This window comes from Colius striatus, chromosome 20 (genome assembly GCF_028858725.1).
Source record: "Colius striatus isolate bColStr4 chromosome 20, bColStr4.1.hap1, whole genome shotgun sequence".
Taxonomy (NCBI): Eukaryota; Metazoa; Chordata; class Aves; order Coliiformes; family Coliidae; genus Colius; species Colius striatus.
Genome location: NC_084778.1, coordinates 1,901,886 through 1,925,298, shown reverse-complemented (window position 1 = coordinate 1,925,298; position 23,413 = coordinate 1,901,886). Strand labels below are relative to the sequence as shown.

Below are 23,413 nucleotides of genomic sequence, written 5' to 3'. Positions count from 1 at the left end.
GTCCCCCTGGGGCGCATTTGCCCAGGCAGGCATCCCCTCCTCCCTGAGCTCTCTCTGATTTCACACCTTCCACCTACTCAGCATCCCCAGGAAGGCAACGGCACAGCAGCTACTGACAGCTGCAGCAACCATCCACCCACGGTGGGCTAAAGGCAGAGGAGTGCTGCCATCTGCTCTGACAATCCCTTTACTAGATGATGGGTGAAGCCAGAGATGAGGTGGAAGCGGCTCTGGGGGTGATGGATCATCCCTGTTGCAACTCGGGACAGGCTCTGTCTGGGGACAGTTGAGAGACACTGAACCAGCTTTGCATTTGGTGCTCCAGAGCCAGGTGTCTGCTGCTCAGTTTGGGATTGTTTGGAGGCCACAAAAAGGAGGGAGGACAGGGGACCAAGGACTCTTTTATTCCAGATCTGTTTGGAATTGCCTAGCAGAGGGGGCACAAGTAGCTGGTTTGGAGATTGACCATGTGTCTGCAGAGCTGTTCTTGGCTTTTCCTCTTGTCCTTTTCCAAAGAAATGCATGGGGTCAGGCCACTTGCCCAGCCCTGGCTACCAGCACGTAAGTCTTTCAGATATCTTTGGGGAATATCTCCCCACTCCTCCCTGGCAGCCAGGTAGCAGGTTTGGGGCACTCACAAAAGGCTGACACACATGTGAAGAGACTCACCGTGGGCAGGAGATCAGTGGCCTGGGAACAGGTAGAACTTCCTGAGCATTGTCGTGCGTTCTTGTGACGGCAACTGTCGGGGGAACTTTCCAAAGGAGTATTGGACCTGGGGCAAGAGAGACAGCGGGGAGAAATGAGAGCAACTGCAGTCCCAGCGTGGGGAGGGTGCAGGAGGCATCCCCAGGCACGTGTCTAGTGCCACAAGGGATGCCATGGCCAGGCAGGGTGGTGATGCCTCCAGAGATCCATCTGACTTTCCAAGTCAAACCAGTTCCCTTTTTAACAGAGCCTGTTCCTGAAGGGCCTGCTGAGAAATGACGTGCCCTGGCCTGAGTTCTGCTCTGGCCCCAGCTCTGCCCTAAGCAGTGTTTCTGCAGCTTCAAAGCCTCACCTTTCGGAAGAGCTCCTGTAAGTCACTGTTCCAGGCGTGGTTTCGAAACTGCTCTATCAGGTGCTGGATGAAAAGGGAGCCTGTTACTGAGCTTCTCCAGGAGACAGTATCTGGGGAGACAGAAGATGCCAAGTGTGATTTCACTGGTGACCCTCACTGCAACAGTAATTAACACTGGGTACTGGAGCAGGAGGCTGGGGCATCTTCTCTGAGATCATTATGTTTGGCCCATCTGACCCACAACATAGGAAAAGGACAGGGCATCCCAGGGAAAGTCAAGTGACATGAATATTCTTGTCAAGCCTCTCTGCTCACCCATGCTCCCAGCCATGCCAGCTGCCAGGCTGGCACAGCCTGGAGCCATCTGTGATCTAGCAGGAGAGGATGATTTTCCCTGGCCAGCCACTGAGGTGAGATAAATTGGTTGTGGAAGAAGTGCAGGCAGAGCTGGTGGGGAGGGCTGGAGCCAGGGCAGAGGAAAGCAGCCAGGCAGAGACACAAAGCTCTTGCCCTAGTGTTGCTAAGAGGGATCTGTGGGTGTCCTGGAGCAGCCTTCTACTCTGGCACCGAGGGACACTGTCTTCTCCAGAGCCTCTTGGAGAAGTGGTCACAGGATAGGGGAGACCCACTCTGGGGAGATGGTGTGGAGGAGACCTGTGTCATCAGGAATGAGTGTCCTGTCAGGACTCTTGATCAGGGAAATGGTCTCCAGGAACTGCTTACCTGGTGTTGAGGAATGCAGAGTGGCAAAATCACTCTCCAGGTGGACTTCAAAGATTGCATCATCTTCCAGCCCTGCAGGGATCCTGGGAGCTGAGCTGAGAGTGGGCATGGCAGGGTCTGCAGAATCACTGACCATCACGGACCCCACGTTTCCTGGGAAGGCAGGGCGAGCCATCAGTGACGATGGGGCATCCCGTACCCACTCAAGGGAGCCTGGCGGGCTCCCCTGCCTCACGGGCACCTTGTAGCTGGGACTCACCTCCACGGCAGGACTGAATAATCACCACTTTGGGCTTTCCCAGCAGTGCCTGGCAGTGCTTGTTGTTGAAATTCTTGTAGATGGTGTCAAGGGAAAGGATGTCTGTGGTCTCGTCTCTGCACTTGGTCCCGCAGATCCCAGCCCTGACTCCGTGGGACATGAAGACCAGGAAAGTGCTGTCAGAGGTGCAGTGCTCTTTGTGGGCTGCAAAATCCTTCATTACCTCAACCATCCCCTACAAACCAGCACAAGGAAGGAACATTAGCCACCTGTGGAGACCCAACCACCAGCTGTGGTAGGAGCCACTACCACTGGGGACAGAGTTGTCCCTGTGGTGCCTGAGCCCCTCATCACCAACGCATGCAAGGAGGGTCTCTGTGCCACTCCTGGGGCTGGTGGCAGCTGCTTTGTGCAGTCCTTTACCTGGGAAGTTAAGTTTTGATGGACATCCACCACATAGTCAAGCCCTTCCAGCAGCTTTATCATGCCCTCCACATCCACTTCAGCCCCGTTCCGCCGGCTCATGTGCTCAAACTCGATGTTGCAGATGAGCAGAGCCCTACGGGTTCGCATCTCCCGTGGCAGATGGATGGGGTAGATCTGTGAGGACAGGGAGAGGCAACACTCAGCTATGGGTGGGTGCAGGGGCCTTTTTTTTTTGGGAGGCAACTAATAGCAGAGAAAGTCACCCGTGGGTGCAGCAACCACATGTGCCTGGGGCATCTGCCCACATCTGCCCTGCTCCTGGGTCAGTGAAGACCCTGTTTTTTCTGGGCAAGCCCCTGCCCAAGCCTCTGCCCACTCTGGCCTTCCTCTGGTCTCCTCTACCCACAGCACCTGGTCTCCTTCTGCATCCCTGATGCGCTGGTACTCGCTCAGGGAACACTGCTGGATCCACTGCTGGCCCTGGATGCTGATGGAGGGCCCGAGGGGGGCCTCAGCATTGTAGGAGGGCAACTGCACACTGGGGGCCCCTGCAAGCAGAAAGTCCCACAGTTACACTGGGAAGCAGTTGCAGCAAGAGGGGACTGTTGCAGGGCACAGGCAGTTGAGCAGGGCTGGGTTCTGTCCCTGGGGGAACCCTGTGCAGCCCCACGGGAGACAGCTACCTTGAGAGCCCTGTCATTGCTGCATGCTGAGGGAGACAGTGCTGCAGAGCAGTGACACCAGGGATGCCCAACCGCCCCTTGCCTTCAGGACTTGGACACCATGGCCAAGCCCCTCACCAGCATCCCACCAGAGGTGCTAGAAGCCCCAGAATGGCCAGGGACAGATCACAGCCCTCTCATCTCTCACCTGAGTCAGCAGCCAGACCCAGCTGCTCTGCCAAGGTGCCATCACGCTTCCTGAGGCTCTCGATGAAGATGCGGCTGGCCTTGGAGCCCTTCAGGCGCACGCTGTCGATGAGGCAGCGGGCTTTGTCAGCACGCACCGTGTACCGATCCTGCACCTCATCCACCTCCTCCTGGTTCAGCACCCCTTGGGCCAGCAGCTCATCCAACAGCCCTGAGATCAGTGGCTTGCTCACACGCTCCACAAAGGCTGTCCGTGAGTTCAGGAGCAGCTTATCTGCAGGATGGCCCAGTCAGTGCCTGGAGCCCCTGCACCATGCCTCCCTCTACCCCCACACCAAGGCTCCTGCTGCCCCACCACCTGCTCTGGGTGCTTCCTCTTTCCCATCGCTGCTACCTTCTTTATTTCCTCCCACAGCATCCGCTCTGGGTGTTCTCCTTCCTTCACTGCCAACCCAGGATGCTACTCCCTGCTTCACTGCCCACCCCAGGAGGCTTCCCCTGACATCTCCCCCCTCCTCTTTTTTTACACACCTAAAGGAAGGGCCTCAGTTGCCTCATTTGGAAAAAAAAGCAGAGCCCCAGATACACAGTGATGCTGACCTGGGCCCCAGGCTTCATGCAGTGCTTGTCCCTGTGCATCAGGCTGCCCAAAGCAAGCAGCAGGACCTGCCACCGAGCCCCAGCACCACTGGTTGTACTCACCCGCCATCTCTCAGGTCACATCCTGTCAAAGGAGCCACAAGGTCTATTTCTTTGGTAGCGGGCAGGAAATAAGCATCACTTCCTCTGCCCTCTCAGCCCCTACTTCAGAGCTGTTGTCGTATCCTGCACAACCTGCTGTGGTCTCCTAAACCCCATCATGTGCCTACAAGCCAACTGGGCTGAGGGGAGACAGGACCACTCTCTGCAACGCCCTGACAGGAGGCTGGATTGAGCTGGGGTTCGCTCTCTGCTCTTCAGTTACAAGTGACAGGACAAGAGGAAAAGGCGTGAAGTTGCCCCAGAGGAGGTTGAGGTTGGAGCTGAAGCAGAGCTGTTTCCCTGGGAGGGGTATCAGCCCCTGTGCCAGGCTGCCCAGGGAGCTGGGGGAGTGCCCAGCCCTGGAGGGATCCCAAAGCCGTGGGGCGAGGTGCTGAGGGCTGTGGGTCTGTGGTGGGCTTGGCAGCGTGAGGGAAGGGCTGGGACTGCAGCAGCTTCAAGGACTTTAACAACCCAAACGATTCTGTGACCCCTGTGAGAAGCCTCCAGCGCCATCCTGCCCACGGCTCCGGAGGGGCCGGGGCTCCGCCGGGCCTAGGCCGCGGCTGCTGCCCGCGGGGAAGGACGCTGAGGAGCACGTACCCAGAGGCTGTTTGGGGCGGGGACGGGTAGGGACTGCCTCTGCCCTCCTCTTCCGAGCCTCACCGCAGGGGGCTGCCCCCGGCGCAGGGGCGGGCAGGGCACGGGGGTGTGAAGGGGGCCCGGTCACCGGGCCCGTCACATGAGGCGTCGTCCGGTGGCCGCCCGCCCTTTTCTGAGGGGAAGGGTTGGCGGCCGCTGATTGGCTGCGGCGGGACGCGCTGTGATTTCTCATTGGACGCCGGGACGCGGGTCCCGCCCCCCGCCGCGCCGCGCGCCGCGCCGGGTCACGGGATAGGCTTGCGGCCGCGGGTGAGGGGCGTGCCCTGTCCGCCGGCGGCGCTGGGCGGGGACGCGTTCGCTCCGTTCATTGGCTGGCGGTGCCGGCGGCGCCGGGCGCTGATTGGCTGCTCCGCGCGGGCCGGTGGGGGAGCAGGGCGGGGAGCTGCACGCGGCAGAGGCGGGAGCGGCGCGTCCGGAGCCAGGTGAGGCCCCTCCCGGTTCCCCCTCGCCTCCCGCCGCCTCCCCGGGCTGCACCGCGGCTCCTGTGCCCGGCCCGGCCCCGCGGCTCCCCTCAGCCTCCTTTCCGTCGCCCGGGCCCCGCGCCTTCTCCTCCCCGCCGCCGTCCGGTGAGCGGGGCCTCCCCGGGGCCTGGCTGTGAGGGGCGGCTGCCGGCCCGGCCGTGGCAGCGCTGAGGCGGAGGGGGCGGGCCCGCGGCCCTGTCCCGGTGGCGGAGGGCCTGGGCCGGCCTGTGCTGCTGCCCGCCGCGGCGCTCGGTGGCTGGTGACAGCGGGGGCTGGCCCCGAGGTGCCGCCGGGGGGGAAATGCTGGGTCACGTTAGGAAGAAGGAATGAGGCGCGGGGCTTCCGCCGGGTCAGGCTGGGGGCGGGGGCAGCCTGTCCGCTGCCGGCCTTGCAGCTCGGTTCTGCGCCTCTGTAGGGCCTCCTCGCCGCCGTACCGGGGGGAGCGGTAGCGGCCGGCCCCAGGCGCGATGAGTTGTCAGTGCCCGCCGGCGGAAGCCTTCGCTTGCGGAACGGAGGCTGTGGGTCCGGCTCGCCTCCTCTGGCCCCACCGGGCCTGGCTCTTCCCCCAGGCAGGGGCCGCGCGGGCCGTGGATATCCCACTTGGCAGCATCTCGCGAGTCGGGCATCCTTGTGCTATACCGAGAGTAGTAACGGCGTGGAGCTGCGTGTTCTGCCAGAGACTCCTCTCGCCTGCATCCTCCCTCATGGGCTTTGCCCGGTGCCTGTGTACACGTTGCTGGGTTTTTGGAGATGATGTCTCTCTACCTTGTTGAGTACAAGCTGGCAAAGCCTTCTGCATGGTTTGAAGCTGCTGGTAGCAGAAGTTTGGTGGTTTGGTGTGTTGCAGGTTTGACACCAAAGGCCCCCCTTAAAGCAGCAATGTGTTGTAAACACAAGTTTCCATAAAGCATTTGATACCACGTCTTTGGGTTTTTCTGATGAATTAACTGGAGAGGGATGAGCTCCAAACAACCCAAACTGGTGGCTCCCAGAACCTTATTTGGGATGTTATGTTAATGGTCTCGTAAAGATTCTACTTTTGATTTGTGTCAGTGACCTGAAGAAAGCTTGCAGCTACCAGCTGATGAGGTGCACAAGATACTGAGAGTGCTGAGTGGGAGATAAGAGATGGGGCTCTGATACAGTGGTCTGCTTGGTTTGGCATTGTACTTCTGGTGAGGCCATGCATCTGTTACCAGAGAAAGCAAACTATTCAGGAATAGTCTGTTATGCAAACAGAGAAACGAGGAGGAAGGAATGAGGCTTGTCCTAGGAAGCAGTATTTTTTGCCTGAGTTCATGAATATGTGGAAGATGGAAAGCAGGGCTGGAGGCCAACAGGAGAAGGTGGTCTTTGATTCCTTACTGCAGCTGTGGAGGAGAAGAGAGTGCAGTAGCTCAGCCCTCACACTGGTGCAGATGCTTTGCTGCCATGGCCAGGCTTTGGTGCCTGTATTTGGTGTGAAGGCTGGTGGAAAGCTGGGCAGGGTTCAGAGATGATGTGTGATGGTGGGATTAAAGGTGAAAAAAGCTGCCATGCAGTGATGAGAACCCTCATCCAATGGGAAGATTTGATCAGTTTTTGTGTACTTATGGAGGATGGAACCTGCTTCTGCAGGGGGGTTGGACTAGATGATCTCTAAAGGTCCCTTCCAACCCATACCATTCTATGGAAGCTGGACTGAGACAATTCAGTAGGGCTGAGTGTGTGCATGGAAAACAAAGTGGGTATTTTTAAGTGACAGAAAAGTCAAACATGATAAACTTTCCAAAGTCAGGGATGACATTTTATTTGCAGGCAACTTTTGCACTGTCTCAATAATTTTTTAAGTGTTGCAGCTTGGCTGACAGCCTGGGAACTTCTGTGCTCTACTCTGCTCATGAGTTGGTAAGGTGGCCGTAATGTCCCTCAGGGTGTTCACTGGAAGATGAATAAGTAAAAAAACTGAGGTGAAGACTGGGAAATAAAAGTTTTTACTTCTAGTTACTAATTTCTAGGAACATGTTGTTTCCCTTTTCCTTTGCTGTGTTTGCAGGAATCTGTTTACACTGGCGGTGACAGTTATTTGGTTTTCCTGAGAGTGCCTGAACAGGGACATTTCCTTGGATGTATCCTTGGTGTTAGCTTTGTGGCAGGGTCCTTCCAGCCCTCTGCCTTGCTCACACTGTCACTTCATCTGTAGCAAGCTAAAAGGGAAAAAAACAAATCAAGGGAAGCTGTAGGGATGGATCTTACTATGATATAGAGGCTTTGGAGAATGCTGCTGTGCCAGCTTTTATCATTATCTTGATCTGCCAAAATATGCACTGGCTTGCTTTTGTTTTTTGTTCAGTGGGGCTCTTCAATGTCGCCCTTGTTCAGGCTCTGGTGGGAGCGAAGGGGACGATGGGTGCAGCCATTTCCCCCTCACGGTAGCCTGTGTCTCTCTGAGCTTTTCTCACCTGAAGGCAGGCACTGGACCTGGATGGCTCCTGTCTGCCCCATCTGTGAGCATTGCTGCATGAGGTGGGCCTTCTCTTCCAAGAGGTATTGCTTTAATCTGTGCTGCTTGGGACAGGGCTATTTCCTGTACCCTCAGCTTGTCTTTAGAGGCTGCTGTCGTCTGAGAGAGTGTTGTTCTCAGTCATAAATTGGCCAGTGAGAAAAGCAGAGGCTAGACAGAAAATGAGATTGTTTCTCAGGTGTGTGGTTGTGTTGAAAGAGCTCATGCAGTTGTGTTGGAAGTGACTGAGCTTTGCTTTACAAGCAAATCAATCAGTTTAATGTCCCACAGACAGTTTTTATCAGGGAGAAAGGTGAATACCAGAGAAAAAAAAAAGTGCTGTGTACCTGTACATCACACTTAACTTCCCAGGCCAGGAATGTTCCCTGAAGAATTAATAACTAGGCAGTTATGAAAGCTCATACCTTTCTCTTCTATCCTTGCTCACCCACCCTCCAAGGTAGCTCCAGCCAGCCAGTTTGCTGCTCCTTGGTGTTTCTACATTTCAATGCAGGCTCTTACCCTGTGACTCTCCTCTCTCATCACCAGCAGGGTCAACATTTGCAGAACTAGAATAGAGCCCTTTTTAGGTAACAATAAATGGGAAAGCTTGCTATTTAAAAAAAAATAGTTTGCTATTAACAAATTAACATAACACATTAGTCTCTGTTGGTAACCCCTGGCCTGCTCTCCAGGAAGATGCCTGTGCTGTTACAGAGCAGGGAGGAATTTTGTCTCGGCTCTTTGAGTGCACTCTTTGCTGGTACAATTGCTTCCCTTCTGTTCCTCCCTAGCAGTCCTGCAGAGACTGTACAGTTACATGTGCTCTCTACAGCCCAAAAGGATAGGATTTCCCTTAGGAAGGATCAGATGATTAGTTTATAAATAGTAAATGCCTGATCAGGCCTACTTTTGAGTGCGTTGTTTGGTTGCTCTCTGTGCTGCTGGCTCTACCTTTGCAACAAGTGCAATCCCATCCACACTTCGTGGCCCAGAACCAAATCCAAGGAAAACAGGCATACTTTCTGTCAGAGGTTATGAATTTGTGCAAGGAAGGAAACTGCCCTGGCGTGAGGTGCTTGGGCTTTGCAGACAGAGCTTTAGCCTTTGGGATTGATTTGAAAGGCTCTGGCAGCAGTAGCACACTGTGCTGCTGTGTGCACCAAGGTGCTGCATGGTTCCCTGCTTGTGCAGGAAAATCAGCTCTTTTAACTGGGAAAAGTGAGCTGAAATGAAACTGAAACATGTTCAGTGGCTGAATCCCACTGGAAATGAGCTCATTTTCCTGCCAGAGAGCGTATGCTCGTACCAGGGAGCCCTTCTCTGCAAATCAAGAGTCCTTTTTGGAGCACACATACACATCCCCCTTACCTGACATCTGTTTCCTTCCAGCTTTGCTTCATCTCTGGTTTGGTCAGTTTTATGGCTGCTGAGAGGGTCTGAAGGACAGGGAGGTTTAGGGTCTAGGGAGACTCCTTCCAGCCCAGCTCCCAGACAGCTCTCCCGCTGTGTTTACGCTCAGCTTTCTTCCCAGGGAGCATGTGGCGTGTGGCCTCTGTTCCCTCTGCTGTACCTGGGTCAGCCTCTGAGCCAGAGGGGCTCCTGCACCAGGGCACTGTGCTGGGGATGAGCATCAAAGCAGGGGAATACTTCTGCATGTGATTTGTTTTGTGGCATCTTTCTGCAGGCCTGAGTGATCTATGTACAGTAGATTTGAAAGCAGTGTCTTACCTTTCCTAGGGAAGATAATGTTGATGGGACATAGCAACAACAAAACTGAACAGATGGCTGCTGCTCTTAGCAGTGGTTAAGACTTTGGTGTTACTTATTATTTTAACTTTGCTGCTCTTTCTCACTGAGAGATGCCCTCAGACTTCTTCAAGGGGGAAAAGCCTGCCCAGGGCCTATCCCAAGAGCAGAGATGTGTCTCTGTATTCTGTTTCAACACGTATTAAGTTACCAACCTCAGAGGCTCCCTTTTATGTTGTGTGCATTTGTAGATGCCTTATTCCCTTCAGTTTCTTGTTTAGAGCAATACCAATCTTCCTTCCCTCCTGGATTGCTTATCTTCTAGGTGGGGCATTTGCTCAACAGCATGTTTGATACAGCTGATCTCATGCACTATGAACCCTGTGAAGGTCAGCTGTCCTGAGCATGCACAATAGTTTGCTTTTGCCAATATTTATTTTCCTGGGGGAAAGAAATACCACACTGTCTCTTGCAAGGGTGTGGGTCTGATTTCACTCCTGAGGACTGGCACAGCGTTCTCGAGGTGCAATGAGTACTGAGGTTCACCTAAGCCTTGGGGATGGCATTAGCTAGGAGTAAAGTGGACTGGACTGTTCTGATAACAAAGTACAGCATATCTCTTGGGCACCTCTGTCTGAGACCCATCAAGAAGCCAAATCTGGTGACTTTAGCACAAATCTATTCAGTTGCTAACCACCATCAGCTCCACCTCTCTTTGGAGGAGTCTCTGCTGGCAAGAGACGTAGGTAGACATGGCTCACAACTTATCGGCTCAGGGGCAAAGTCTTGGATCTGAACTTAAACCCACATTCACAACAGGGTATTCTCTGGAGCTCAGCTTTCTTCCATTTCATGGCTCAGACAGCACTGACTGGAAAGCAGAGTCGTTCTTTTTCCAACCTGACCAGTTCTTCATTGCAAAATGAAATTATGGAATTGTTCTCTCTGGCAGAACGTGCTTGGACATGGTACTGGCTGTGAGTGACAGCTTTATGGTAAGGACCCTCAAAGCATTTCTACTTTACAGGCAGTTCAATTGCATAGACTCTGCCAGTCTTTCTCTGACGCTGTCTGTGGAAGCTGAGGACTGCTCCGAGCAAGGGGTGCAGTTTGCATTGTTCCTTCTGGAAGCTTTAGAGGGTTTTGTTGTTTTGTTTTATTCTAGAAACTTGTTGAAGCAGCCAGCTTTCTCTTGAGTGCATGAGTGCCTTGTGGCAATCCAACACAAATCTATTCAGTTGCCTCTCTCATTTCAACTGTGCTGCCTGGGTTCACAAGAAATGTTTCTTTGACTCTGGAAGTCCTCGTCTGCATTGCTGGAGCGTGACTGGCACGTAGCACTCGGTAGCAACGGTACACAGCATGACAAAGCCAGGTGGAACTCTGGGTCACTATTTTAATGTGAACAAGAGAAGCTGTTGTCCTCTCCTCTATCTCGTTTATGAGGCATCTACACCCAGTTTTGAGAACATCTCACCAAGGGTACCTGGGGAGAGTGTGGTTGGCTGCCAGCCCAGAGCTGGGGTTGATGCCCGTGTGTCCTGCAGCCAGGGAGCTGGAGGAAGGTACAGCTTGTCTGCCAGTACCACCTGGCAGCAGCAGCACCCTATGGGCTCCTCGTGACCTCAAGTGTAGGTTTAGGAGGATGTAATGGGCCCCAGAGTTTTTGCTTCTCACCTCAGTCAGCATTGTTTGGGCTTGTACTTACTTCTGCTTTCCAGCCAGACTGCACAACCCCTTTCCTACCTCCCACCAGGTCAGGGCTGCAGCTGCCCCAGTGTCAAAAGCACTTCTGCCTTCCTTCCCTAATGGGAGACTGAATTTCCCAAAGGGTAAAATGCAGTGTTCTTGCTGAAAACTTTGGAGCAAGCCTGGGGCACCGTGTGCAAGCCACAAAAGCCTGTGTTGCCCTGAAGGTCAGACTTGGGAGTTATGACCTTTGCTATAGTTCAGTGCTGCATATATTTATTGATTTTGAAAGCTGAGGTCCTTGGGACTTGGGGAACCACTGCTGAGTTCTGATGTGATGAGCATCTGCCTGCCTCTGTGTGTGCTGTGCTCCAGGGCAGCCATGTCCCTCAGTCCCAGTAGATTAGACAGTGTAATGGCTGGGATCTCTGCAGGGACATAAAGTCTGTTTCCCCTTTCTTGGGGTATCAGCTTTTCTTCTGTCTGTTTGAATCCTTTGTGCTTCTAGACAACATGCTGCCTTCTTCTCAGTCCTCTGCAAACGTACCTCTCACCTGCACAAAGCTGTTCACCTGCCTTGTACGGAGAGGAGATCTGCTTCTAGAAAGTGCCAGTACTTCATGTTTCTTTGTCAGGGGAGCTACTGACTTGCATTTTTCACCTCTTCCACCTTTACAAGCTGCTGACAAGAGGCAACCACTGTGGGAAGGGAAAGCTCCCTGTGCCCTCTTTTCTGCACGTTGGAGGCCATGGATATGTATGCAAACCCAGCAGGCAGCTGTGGGTATGTATTTATAGAGAGAGGAAGTCTGGGCAAAAAGAAATCTCATCTTGTTTGCAGCAAGGAAACTTCTCTGGACCTGGTTTCTATAAGGTGCCAGGAGCTCTGCATGCTGCCCCTTTCCCTTCTGCTGGAAGAGGGGATAACACTGTGTCCAGGGAGAGGGACAGAGCTGAGGTCAGCAGCAGCACTTAAAGCATTTCTACCCTAGATCAGCTGAGAAGTCTGTTAACCAGGTGATTGTGGATTTTGGTACTGATACCAGCTCTGACACTGCTAGGCTTGGGTTGGTACTAAAGCTCATGCAGTACAGTGCCTTCATAAAATATTGTTATTGCTGGATTTAGGGAGTTTTATTGTCCCTGGGATAACTCAGTGCTGTGTATCCTTTCTGTTCCTGCTCCAGCCCCCACACTGCTGCCCTGCCCAGGGTCTTGTTGCCCCTAACTCAGTATATTGGGCTTTGACTGTTATTGACATACACTGGGCTTTCATGTTTGGATTTAGCTGCTTATGGGAAGAGAAAGTACCTTGATTTCAAAGGAGAAGTGCTTGTTTAAGCTGTGAAGTCCCTATTTTCCAGGGGTTTTTGAATCTGTGGTGCGTCATCGTAGCCACAGTTGTAACTAAAGGGCACATAACAGCAAGAACACACAACCTTTTCATTAGAAGCCCTGTGGTAAGGGAAGGGACCATGGTGGGAGACACCCAGGTGCTGGAGGTTTGTGCAGAAATCCCCAAGGGGATCTAAGAGCAAGTCCCAGACTTCCCTGTAGCTTTGCTGGATTGCAGCATCTTAAAGGGCAGCATCAAGTGCTCCTCAGCCTGGAGTGGAAATGGCACCTTAAGCAAAGCTGTTGTTTCAGCAGCTCTGCTCTGGTCCTTCTGCTGATGTTGGCCACATGGCTGCAACAGCTTCATTTCTGTTCCTCAGCCTTGAAGTTGTGATTCTTCAAGTGGGTGTCTGCAGTGCCTGGTGAGAATACTGAGTGGGAGCTTTGGGGAAGCAACATCTTTGAGAGGTGACCTGGGCAGAATGAATCTTTGCTTTAAGCATTAAGCAATGGCATTGACTCTGTGTTCTTGTGTAGTGTCACAGTACTGTGAGTTATCAGGGTGCCAGCCCTAGAAGAGCAGATGCTTTCTCTTCTGGAGCATGATGAACTGTGTTGGAGAGGAGCTTTGCTGCTTGCTGATGGTGAGGGATGAGGCTTGGTGCTGGAACTGATAATCGATGGAGTTGCCTCAGGCTGAGATTTGATGGAGCAGAGCCTGCAGGAAGGCCCCTGCAGCACTTAAAGATGAATAAATGATCAGAGGAAATGAATGGACGGGCATGCTTTCGTCTGCAGAATTGGTAACGGCCTTTCTTGAGCCTGTGGCTGACTCAGGCCTCTGCCCCTTGCTGTTAGAGCTGATAGCTCCTAGCATCTGAGGTCCTGTGCTCATTACAGGGCAGCCTGGAGACATATTGCAGGCAGCTGCCGGAGGGAATGCCACGTTACCGGCAGGCAGCCAGCACCAACTGCATGCAGATCCACAGGGACTGGGTGCCAGGGCTGGGATGTGCCAGCAAGTGACTCATACCCCTCACTCCTGTCCTTTGCTCTTCCTTGGACTGGCACAAGATAATTTCTTACCTACTCTGTTCTTTGCTCTTTCCCCTTTCTGTAGTTTTAAAAGTTAATCTCTTCAGTCTGCCAGTGCTGCTGTCTGGGCAGTGCCACCCCTCCTGGCACACCAGCGGGCAGACAGACACCTTTCTACTGCCTGCTCTCTGCATTTCTGTCAAAGAGGGTAGCCAAGCACTTTTGGATGCTGGATGAGATGATCCTAGACAGAGCCTGTTTTGTTCAGCAAAGAGAGTAAATGGAGATTATTTTTTAATATCAAACTGTTGAATGCAGAGGTTCTGTGCAGACCTTGTAACTGCCTCATTAGGAAACTCTGCAGAGCTTTTCATTGCCATTGGTAAATGAGGCAAAAGAGGAAGCAAAATTGTTTTCATACTGTAAAGTGGACTGACAGTTTTGTCTTGCAATAAACCACAGACTTGATGAAAACTGAAACCCCCTCTCTGCATTTCTCTCTTCTGCTTCGTCTTTCATTCTTCAATAGGTCTTTCTACTTTCCAGAAGTATGAGAGAGACTGTTCTGCCTGTGGGCTTGCCTTTGTGTACTGAAATACAAGAAGTTCCTTAGACTTCTCCAGAAAGGTTCAATAGGTTTTGTGGCAGAGCAAGTCACATTTTCAAGATGCCCTGCGAGTGATGAAGCAGTCAAAATCACAGCTCCAGCAAGCAGCAGGCTCATCAGATGGAGTTCCCTGGGGCACAGGGAGCCCAGCAGGATCCCACCACACTCCTGCTGCCCATAGCTCTGCTGTCTCTACTGCTTCCTCCCACCCCCCAAAAAGCAAAGAGCAAAGGGTTGTTACTGCAGCAACAGAAGATGGAGAAGCAGGATGCCTTCTTGAGTGCTGAGGCTCTGGCTTCTTTTGGCAACACGGCTTTCAGCTCTGCCTGTTCCCCGTTGGTGCCGGCACCCAGAGCTGTTCTGCTGCAGCCCTGCCTGCTGCCTTGTGTGCAGAGCCTGTGCTGAAAGGAGCATGCAGTGCTGGGGAAGATGTGCCTTCAGCTGAAGCTGCTGATAGATCCATCACTGCTTTTGGTGGCCATGGCATTTTGTCTGTGTGTGTCTGATGTGCTGACAGGAGGAAGGTGACTATCTTGTATTCAAACAAAGAGGCTAAAAACTCCCCTTGCCTCTAGAGATCTGCTTTGTGTTTAGATATACTAAGTCTGATGTGTTTCATTTTTGTCCTAAACCTTTCAGGGGTAGGAATTCGATTCTTAATGAGTTTTAATACAGTCACTTATTAAAGGTGAGATATGCCAAGCTCTATTCCTAGCACTGAAAAATATGGTGTGAATTGCAGCAGATGAGTATAAATCCTCAGGCTCCTTTCAGTACTGAGGTTGTCCTGTGGCTGTTTCTTGCCCTGTGCTGGTGGAAGCTGGCAGTGGGAAACAGACAGCACGTGTGAATTTGTGCAGCTCTTGCTGCTAGGTAAGCAGGGGACTTGCTATATATATCAAATTACCTTCTCTTTCCTTTTATTGATTGGCTGGGGATTTCCCTTTCCAAGAGTGCTTTTTGAGAGGATGTCATGGACAGCACTGTTTTTAGAAACAGTTAAGATCATGGTAGAGAGCAGAGATGGCAACGATTAAGCTCAGCTGTCCTGTCCACATCATTGGAGGTGAGTTAATGAAAGCAGGTCAGTGTGCAAGGCAGTCCCTTCACAAGACTTTGCACTGCTAAAGTGCAAAATGCATTTTTTAAAGGCTCCAGACACCTAGAAATTAAAGGCTACATACTCTAGTTTAACCTTCCTAAATCGGAGATTTGAGGGGCTTGGAGCAGGATTGTTAAAGGCCAGGTTAGGTATTGTTTGGTACTGGGAGGGATACCACCCCCAGAAAGAGCCTCATGAAGGGCAGGTTTCTGATTTCATTGCTCTGTGTGCCAGGTTGGGAACAGCAGTGGTGACAACATGAAGTGCTGAGAAGGCTCCTCTCAGTATCAGGGGGAAGGAGGATGTCCAGGCTGTTGTCAGAGTGTGCTGTCCAGAGAAGCTGCCTGCAAAGGCTGCGTTTCAGCAGGAGCTCAGAGCTTTGATGGTTGCATGACTGTTGCTCAGCAAAAAGCGAGAGGTTTCAAGCTGAATGTGTAATCGAAAGTGAGCTCTTAACTTATTAATAACAGCTCTCAAGGGTTTTCCTCTCATCTTGTGGTCTTCTCTCTTCCTGTAGCTTGATGGTAGAAACCCTGAGCAGATCTTTGTTGCTCCACTTCAGAGCATTCTTTCTGTGAAAGGTGGAGTTACTTCATTTGGTAATGGTGTAACTATTGCAAGTGTAGAGCGGAACTGGGCTTCCAGCAGGAACAGGGAGGAGCACTCGGCACAGCCATGTGTTCCCAGCTGTGTTTCCAGCAGTTGGAGGTCACTGTCAGTGCTGCAGACCCTGGTGTAGGATCCTCACCTTCTCATTGGTGTGACTAATTGTGGGCAGGCTATCGGGGAAACTGGGCTTGGTTTGGGTGACTTGATTTGGGTGAGTCAAGAGAAGAAACCTTGATGCTGTGTTGCCCTCTCAGAATTGCTCTAGTTCCAGTTGTAGCTTTCTCATGCACGTATTTCTATGGGTAACTAAAAAATACCTCCCTTTATTCTCATGGAAGAAAACTCCTTGGAGAAAACAAGCCCTCCTGGTCATTTTGTATGTGGGTGATGGTGCATGGGCTCTGGCCTGGGGTCTGCCTCTGCTCAGCAGCACGTGTAGAACAGTCCCTGGGGTTTCAATGCTGACGACGCACAGCCAGAGCTGGAGGTGGGGCTGTCAAACCCAGTAGTGCTGCAGGACCATTCCAGGCCATGGGATCACCTGTAATAAGAGCAATAGCTTTTTCTTTCAGACACTGTTGCTATTGACTGTCTGTCTCAAGGGGAATTCAGATGCTTGCAGGCAGGTGCCAGTTTAGTCTAGTACCACTTTGGATGCCAAATCTTTCCTCCCAGGCCTCCAGTTGCCTTTAGCGAGGAATAATTCCTCTGTTGGTCCTGCCCCTCTGGCTGCTGGCAGATGCCTTAGAAGCCTTAGGACTTCTAAACCAATACCAGGTGGGTATGTTCACACACCTATAGGAAAGAAAAATAGGAGTTCTGTTCATAGTAGCAGCAGTGCTGAAGTTGTGTTGCTGCTGTGAGTGTGCTGTATCTGGGTGCTCTGAAGAGCTGTGAGCTTGGCTTGGGAAAGATAAAGTGGGGTGGAGACAGGAACAGCACACTTCAGGACTTTCTCTTTTGATTTCTGAGCCTTCTGGTGCATTTGGGTCACATATTTTTGGCTTTTTTCCCCCCTGCAGTCACAAAGACTGCCTTTCAGAGAGCACCACGGCTGTCAAAGGCTCCAAGTTGACGGGAGTTACGCTCCTGATGCATAAGAGCTGAGTGTTTGCACAGAGACCAGTTTAGACAGCACTTCTCCAGCCTGGAGACTTAAGATGTGACCTCAGTAGTGCAGGCACCATTTCCTTGAAGCTGATGCTGCTTCCTTCCTGAGATTGAATTAAAACGTGCTCACAGCTCAGTGTGTAGAGAGGTAATGGTGCTGCCAGTGGCAGAGTGAGAAGGAGCCTGGTGCCCACATGTCTCTTAGGGTCTCTTTTTTTTGTCTCCCAGGCAGAGGACTGGGAGCAGGCAGGAGCCTGGATTGCAGCTGGGATGGGTCCATCTGCACTGCTTTGGGTAGGGACCAGGCAATTGTTTGTACTTGAATAAAGGCTTAATTGTGACTTGAAATGTCCCAACTGCTGCTTTTTTTTAAAGAAAAGCAAACAAAACTGGAGAACAACAGGCTGGAGATACAGGGGACTTTGGAAATGCTTGCCAAAGCTCTGCTCCCTGTCTTCCTTAGGCTGGTGGTTGTGAATTTTAGTTTGGAGCCTTGCCTTTGAATCCCTTCTATGCCAGCTCAGGATGGAGGGTGGGGATGGCATGGGGGCAGTGGGGGCTCTTTAGGTCTGTGGTTCCTCTGTGTGCCATTGAAATGAATGAAGGGTCTGTCTCACTCTCTGCTGGTGGCTCAGCTTCTCACTGGCTGTGATGGGAAACGAATCAGTGCAGCCATGGCAGCATGTGTGGCATTACTCAGAGCCTTTGCCTAGTCCTTGTGCTCTGCCAGTTAGGAAGATGGAGGAGGCAGAGGCTGACCTGGCAGGGAGTATCTCTGGTGTGCTGCTGCCACCTTGTGCCACCACCTGCCCCCAGCCCCTTGGCTGCTTCGTATTTTGCTGGCACAGCCTTGGTAAGAGAAAGGAGATGTAAGAGTAAGGCACACTAGTGGCCCTTGCTCTGTAGGATGCGGGGCTTCCTTTGCAGCTACTAGTTTCCCCTTGAAACTCTGAGTTCACTGTCATTAATGTAAAGAGTAGAGTCAGCTGGCAGGCAGGCTGCTGAAATTAATAATGCTTGGAAGATTGCAGTGATGGATAGGAGTGCTCAGCAGGGCTCTACTGCTCTTCCCTCATAATCCTGGACACCTCAATGACATCTTAGTGGCACTGCTGTTGCACCATTCCCTTTCCCCCTTATTCTCAGTTTCTCTCGTGCCTCCTGCATGCTGTGTAGTTTCTTCCTTATTAAAAGCACGGCTCACCTCTGCTCCTGCTCACCTGTGGCTCATTTTCCCCCCCACTTTCATGGTTAACTCCTTGTACGAAGCCTACTCAGACTTCAGTCCCTCATCTCCTCAACCTGCCTTACCTGCTGTACTAGACCTGTTGCTGCAAAATGCTAGAGCTTGGCAAAAACTCTAAATTATTCTCCCCCCCTTCACTGCTCAGGAGGTTTGACTCTCCATGGCAGCTGTGCTTCTGAAATTCCTTCCCTAAACTCGTTCTGCCTGTTTTCTCCCCTGCCCTGATGCTCCTTCAGCATTTGCTTATGGATTTGCCTTCGCCAACGGGCTCTGGTTTCCACCCTCCTGTTGCTCTGTGCTCTCTGTAATCTTATCCACGTGCCCACATTCATCTGCCCTCCTTTGCAGCTGGCACATGCATATACTGTTTCTCTCCTCAGTGCCTAGCTATCAGTCCAGCAGGGCTGGATAATGTCCCGACATCACCCGCGTGACTCCGTGACCTATAACGGCGCTGGCTCGGAGGTCGGCCTCCGACATCCTCCCCACACAGCTGTATAAACTTGGGCTGAGGGTGGGTGTGAGGACTAGCAAAGCACTAGCCAAGCCTGGCTATGTTTTTGAAGGCCAAAAAGTGAGTGTTTCTTCTAGGCTGGTGCTGTGTAGTCAGGAGCATTTCTGGCTCCAGCAGCTCTCGTGTCTCTGTGCAGTCCTGCAAAGAGCTGCTCTGTGTCCTGCTCCGATCTCTCGAGTGCAATCCCGTCTTTGAAACCTAGATGTTTTTGCTTTGAATGCAAGAGGAGCCTCAACAGTCTCCAAAGAGGTCTTGGTTGCTTTTAAATATGCAGGAAAACACTTTAGGAGCATTTTAATGATGAACTGCCTCTTCGATTGGACAGCCTGGAAGGGTTTCCAAGCTGTTACCCTCTCCCAGCCGCCACAGCCGTGCTTTGGCTCTTGGGTTCTGTGCTGTGGGCTGACTGTGTCTTGCTCTTTGTTGGTCCAAGACTGACCCCTGTAACTCAGGATGAGGAATGCATGTGGAGCACTGCAGTGCCATGGCAGGTAACCCTGTCACCTGGGAGAACATGTCTTACCATCCCACATCTGGCAGGTAGGTTGACTTGGAACGTGAGATTCATTGTGTCGAGGAGCAGCTGGAGGCGCGGTGTGCTGAGCATCACGGGCAGCTCTGCTTCCTCAGAGGCCTGTGGGGATTCACGTGTTCAGACATGGATGAAAAACCCCTACTGCATTTCCAGTACTCTAAGGAGTAAAAAGGATGGTATTTTTCATAAGCTTGATGGAATTTACCCAGTTCTGAAACTTCATCTGCCTGTAATTGGATGGAGTTGCATCCTTGCCAGCAGAGCTGCCCAGAGCTGACTCTGCTTTGCATAAATACTTAAACAAGTATCTCTTTTCTTTTTAAATACCTGCATATGCAAGCTCGTTGTGTTTTGGATCACTAGATGAGTTTTGTCTTTCTGCTTCAAACCTGCTGTCTTAGCCCTGGCCACCTGAAGGCAGCTATAGCCATCCATGGTCCTCAATTCACCACCTCTGCTACTTTTATATACCTTGTCCAGCAACTCATGTGGAGGTGACTGTGGGGTTCTCTGAGGCACACAACTGTTTCCCAACAGCCCTTCATCTTGTGGGTCACTGGATCTCTGAATTCATGCCTTGCCTCTGGTTATTACCCACTTGCAGTGAAATTATGATCACTCAGTGTTGCAGAGCAATCTGAATACTTTGGCCACTGGTCATTGTCATCTGGTGTTACTCTGACATTCCTAAGCTCTGGTAGCCCAATCTTTTCTTGTTTGTAGTTATTCATCAGTAAAAGTGTTTTGCTGTAGAAGCCCAGCTGGTGGTGGCCTTCATTAGGAACAGCCCCAGACCTGGAGCTTTGCTTATAAATAACAAAGACCATCCCATACAATCTGCTTTGCTTGTGACTGTGAGGCCTGACAATTACATTTTCAGTCTCTAATTAATTGAGAGGCCTGAGGTAGCTGTTCTGTTTCGTTTGGGATCAAAATGGGGTTCCTGGCTGTTTTCTTCTAACTGTTTAATACTGAGACTTGTTTTTACCCCTATTGAGAACATCAGGACTAACTCTACCATTTTAGCTGAAATTACCCTGAACTCTCAGCCTGGGGCAGGCACTGAGCACAGAGAGCTTCCCTCCAACTGCAAACAATTGGCAAAGTTTTATAAGCAATTAAACCCGAGTCTCACAGCGGGAAGCGTGGAGCTGCCAGCACGGCCACCCACCTTGCCTGGGGTGTGCACCAAAAGCCATGGCACAGCCACCCTGACGAGGCCTGAAGCCCCAGTGAGTGCTCACTGCCTTTCCCACCTTTCCAAAGCTCCTGTGTGCCCTGCTGGGCATCCTTCCTCCCTCCCAAAGGACCTCTGCTCCCCGTGGCGTGCCGATGGCAGGGAGCGGCCCCGCGGTTCCGTGTTTCCTAAGCCTAGCTTTGCTGTCGTTAGTCAAGCTCTGCTGAAGGCAGGGGTATTTTCACAAGCCTTTCTGAGAGGCTTCTGTAAATAACACAGTGGCAAAGCAGTGACAGGCTTTCATGGCACCTCCATGAGATAGGGAGAGGCAGTGAGGACAGAGTAAATGTTTCTTCTGATCTTTAACAGCCCAATTGTTTGCTCGGAGAGTCGGGTTTTCCAGTGCACATGCAGTTTATATCACACCATGACTTACAGCTTGAAGCTGAGAGCAAAACGGGGTGTTTTGAGTCCAGAAGAGCAATTCAGAAAAGGGAGAACAGGGGGTGAAATGTCTGGCTGGGGTGGTGGCTGAGCACAAGTGTGCCTCTGCGGGTAGAGCTCAGTCCTGTCCAGGCTTCATCTGCAGCAAACGGGGGCAGAGGTTTCGAGGTGGCTGCTGCTTCGGTCCCTGCTGCTCTGTTTCTCTCTGGGAGAGGCAAAGATCCCTGGAGGAAACAACACAGTTGCGTAACAAAAGGCACAATAACACGTTTGAGTCACATGGGCAAGAGGGCTGTGGGGAGAGCACATGAAGATTTTTATGAGTGTTCTCAACTCTGACACTTATTATCTGAGGGTTTGGCTCTGAGATGAATAGTTTCAGGGTAGAATACAGGCTATAAAAATGTTCAAGTGAAGTGAGTTATTTTCTCTACTTCCCTCAATACAGGTGTTTCAGGCAGCATCACCCTGCCAGCTCTGTCAGCAGGACTGGCACTGCTGGTGCCACCCTGTGCCTCCCTCCAGCTGAGCAGTGGAGAGGGCAAGTGGGCTGCTGGCTCTGCCAGCCCCTTCCCATGGGGCACAAGTCTCATGCTCTGCCTGGGACTGCAGGGCAGAAACAGCATGAGGCTCTGGGCTGCCATTTCTCTCTGTGCATGAAAAGGCATCATTCCCTTCTACCTCAGGTTTATCTTTTTTGTCTTGTCTTTATCTCTGGTCCCCTCTTAATTTAATTTGGCAGTGCCAGCCTAGGTTGGGCATAGCAGGTGGCCAGCTCCAGCCCATCCCTTCTGACCAAGATTTTAAGGGAGCTTCTGGCCTGGATTTTTGGGGAAACCAACTTCAAAGGTGGGAAACAGCTCCTTGAGCAGCTGCAAAACCACTTCCACGGGAGTGGTGGTAGGAGCCACCCCAGAAGCATGTTGGGCAGTGGTGCTGGACCACGTTGGGCAGCTGGCATCTTCCCTCCTGAGGTCTGGAGACCTCTTGGCTGGAAGCAACAGCAGCAGAACCAGCAGCCAGTTGAACATGGCAGCCTTGAAAGGAGGAGGAACACAGCCAGCCCTGCAACAGGGAAGATGGATTTGGGATGCCAGCAGAGGAGCACCTGGAGCTGCATGAGTACACGATTGAAGTTGCCTGGCCTGCCTAGGCCAGGTGTCATTCGGGTGGCCCTGGAAAGCTGAGGCTTTTCTTAGGTTTTTGTGGTATCTCCTGGCTTCTTTCACCCCATAAGTCCTCTGGAGCCCCTTCAGCTTCATCCCTGCTCCAGTGAGGAGGAGGAAGCCCTCTGAGGCAGGCGGAGGAGCAGCATTCCTGCGGGCTGAGCTAACGCAGCTGCAGGAGTCCCGGCTGTGTCCCTGAACTGCCTCCTCTTGGGCAACTGGCCTTGGAGAATAGCCTGGGGGATGGGAGTGAGGAGGAACATCCTCAAACATGACGTAGCCAGAGAGAGCTGCAGTTTCTAGTGATTACCAACTTCTCCCACAAGGAAGGAAGTGAGGAACTGAAGTGGCCATTAGCAGTGATTAATACAATGGTGCTGCAGAAGTATTCCCGTCTCATCACTTGTATCAATAATTCAGATCTCTTCAGGCTGGGGAACAAAGCAAACTTCACATTTTACATCCTCTGCTAATTGTGTTTTTCACCTCATCTGTAAGTCCCCAGTTGGCAGTGGCTCTTCCTGGTGGCACAGGAACCTGTGACTAGAGATTTTTCCCTCTTATACGTGTGGTCATTTTGTTAAACAGTGGGGGGAAAAAGGCCTTTATAGTTGAAAAGAGGCTGGAGCTGAGCTGGAAGGGAGATCAGTACTGGAGTATTTGGCTTTTTCTGTTTTCCCAGGGAAAAAGCTTGATTCCCATTGTGGGCTTTTCCCCCATTGTGGGCTTTTCCCCCATTGTGGGCTTTTCCCCCATTGTGGGCTTTTCCCCCATTGTGGGCTTTCCCCCCATTTTCCTGACACTTGGTGATCTATTTTAAGATGCAAGATGACACAGTGCACAAGTTCTGAATCCTTCCTGAACTACCTTTCCTTTCCCCTATCCCTTCTCTTTGAGTGCATGGCAGGATAATGAGTGATTAAGTACCAGTGTAATTAGTGCTGGCTGCCAGCACTGTGGGAGCAGGGTGAGCTCCCTCCTGCCTGGTGCAGCAGTGCTGAAGGACTTGGGTTTGGTTTGCTTGTGGTGAAGATTGATTACCTTTCCAAACTGACTCCTTAGTGCCAGCATTCAGCTTGGCCTTCTGATGTGTGAGTGTCGAATCAGTTCTGGGCTGGGAAAGAAACTCCTGAGTGGAAAGAAAGCCTTGAGCGGCTATTCAGAAACGTTTGTAGCCACTCCTGGTCCTCAGTGGTGGAAGGAGGAGTGATTCTCAGACCAGATGTGCTTTGTGAGATGTTTAGATAGTCTCCAGTTCCACATTTGTTGACATTTGTATTTTATCTGAGGAGGAAGAAAGTTGAAATAATTGGTGATAACTTGCCTTGAGTGTTCCTGGAGCTTTGGCATGCTGCAGGCTGCTAGTGACTGGCAGAAATCAGGTTTGGTTGATGACCTCTGAGCCATCTGACAT

At 51.8% G+C, this 23,413-nt stretch overlaps 3 protein-coding genes across 3 annotated transcripts in view; 1 reads left to right on the top strand and 2 right to left on the bottom strand.

The window, feature by feature from the left end:
- Positions 1 to 395: 395 nt before the first annotated feature.
- LOC104553005 (caspase-1) lies at positions 396 to 4,828 on the bottom strand. Its single transcript, XM_062012411.1, has 9 exons — positions 4,040 to 4,828; positions 3,339 to 3,611; positions 2,880 to 3,016; positions 2,466 to 2,642; positions 2,043 to 2,277; positions 1,784 to 1,936; positions 1,061 to 1,170; positions 670 to 775; positions 396 to 505 (listed from the first exon to the last, which is right to left on the bottom strand). Exons 1-8 carry the CDS (start codon positions 4,044 to 4,046, stop codon positions 683 to 685), a joined length of 1,185 nt encoding a protein of 394 aa, XP_061868395.1. The 5' UTR covers positions 4,047 to 4,828; the 3' UTR covers positions 396 to 505; positions 670 to 682.
- A 134-nt stretch (positions 4,829 to 4,962) lies between these two features.
- Positions 4,963 to 18,643, bottom strand: LOC133627395 (basic proline-rich protein-like). Its single transcript, XM_062012648.1, has 2 exons — positions 18,590 to 18,643; positions 4,963 to 5,832 (listed from the first exon to the last, which is right to left on the bottom strand). Exons 1-2 carry the CDS (start codon positions 18,641 to 18,643, stop codon positions 4,963 to 4,965), a joined length of 924 nt encoding a protein of 307 aa, XP_061868632.1.
- MTMR4 (myotubularin related protein 4) overlaps positions 5,105 to 23,413 on the top strand; it is a 48,625-nt gene continuing 30,316 nt past the window's right edge. The window contains exon 1 of the mRNA XM_062012483.1: positions 5,105 to 5,160. The gene's annotated coding sequence lies outside the window, so the exon portion shown is untranslated. The remainder of the gene's footprint in view (positions 5,161 to 23,413) is intronic.

Bases quoted from the DNA above. Each gene is read 5' to 3' on its own strand.
- LOC133627395 (XM_062012648.1), bottom strand. From the start codon at position 18,643: ATGTCGGAGGCCGACCTCCGAGCCAGCGCCGTTATAGGTCACGGAGTC. The intron at 5,833-18,589 runs GTGATGTCGGGA...CTCTCGGTATAG, and splicing joins TAGGTCACGGAGTCACGCGG to CACAAGGATGCCCGACTCGC.
- LOC104553005 (XM_062012411.1), bottom strand. The intron at 2,278-2,465 runs GTAAAGGACTGC...GCTGGTTTGTAG, and splicing joins ATCAAAACTTAACTTCCCAG to GGGATGGTTGAGGTAATGAA. The intron at 776-1,060 runs GTGAGGCTTTGA...CTCTTGCCCCAG, and splicing joins TACAGGAGCTCTTCCGAAAG to GTCCAATACTCCTTTGGAAA.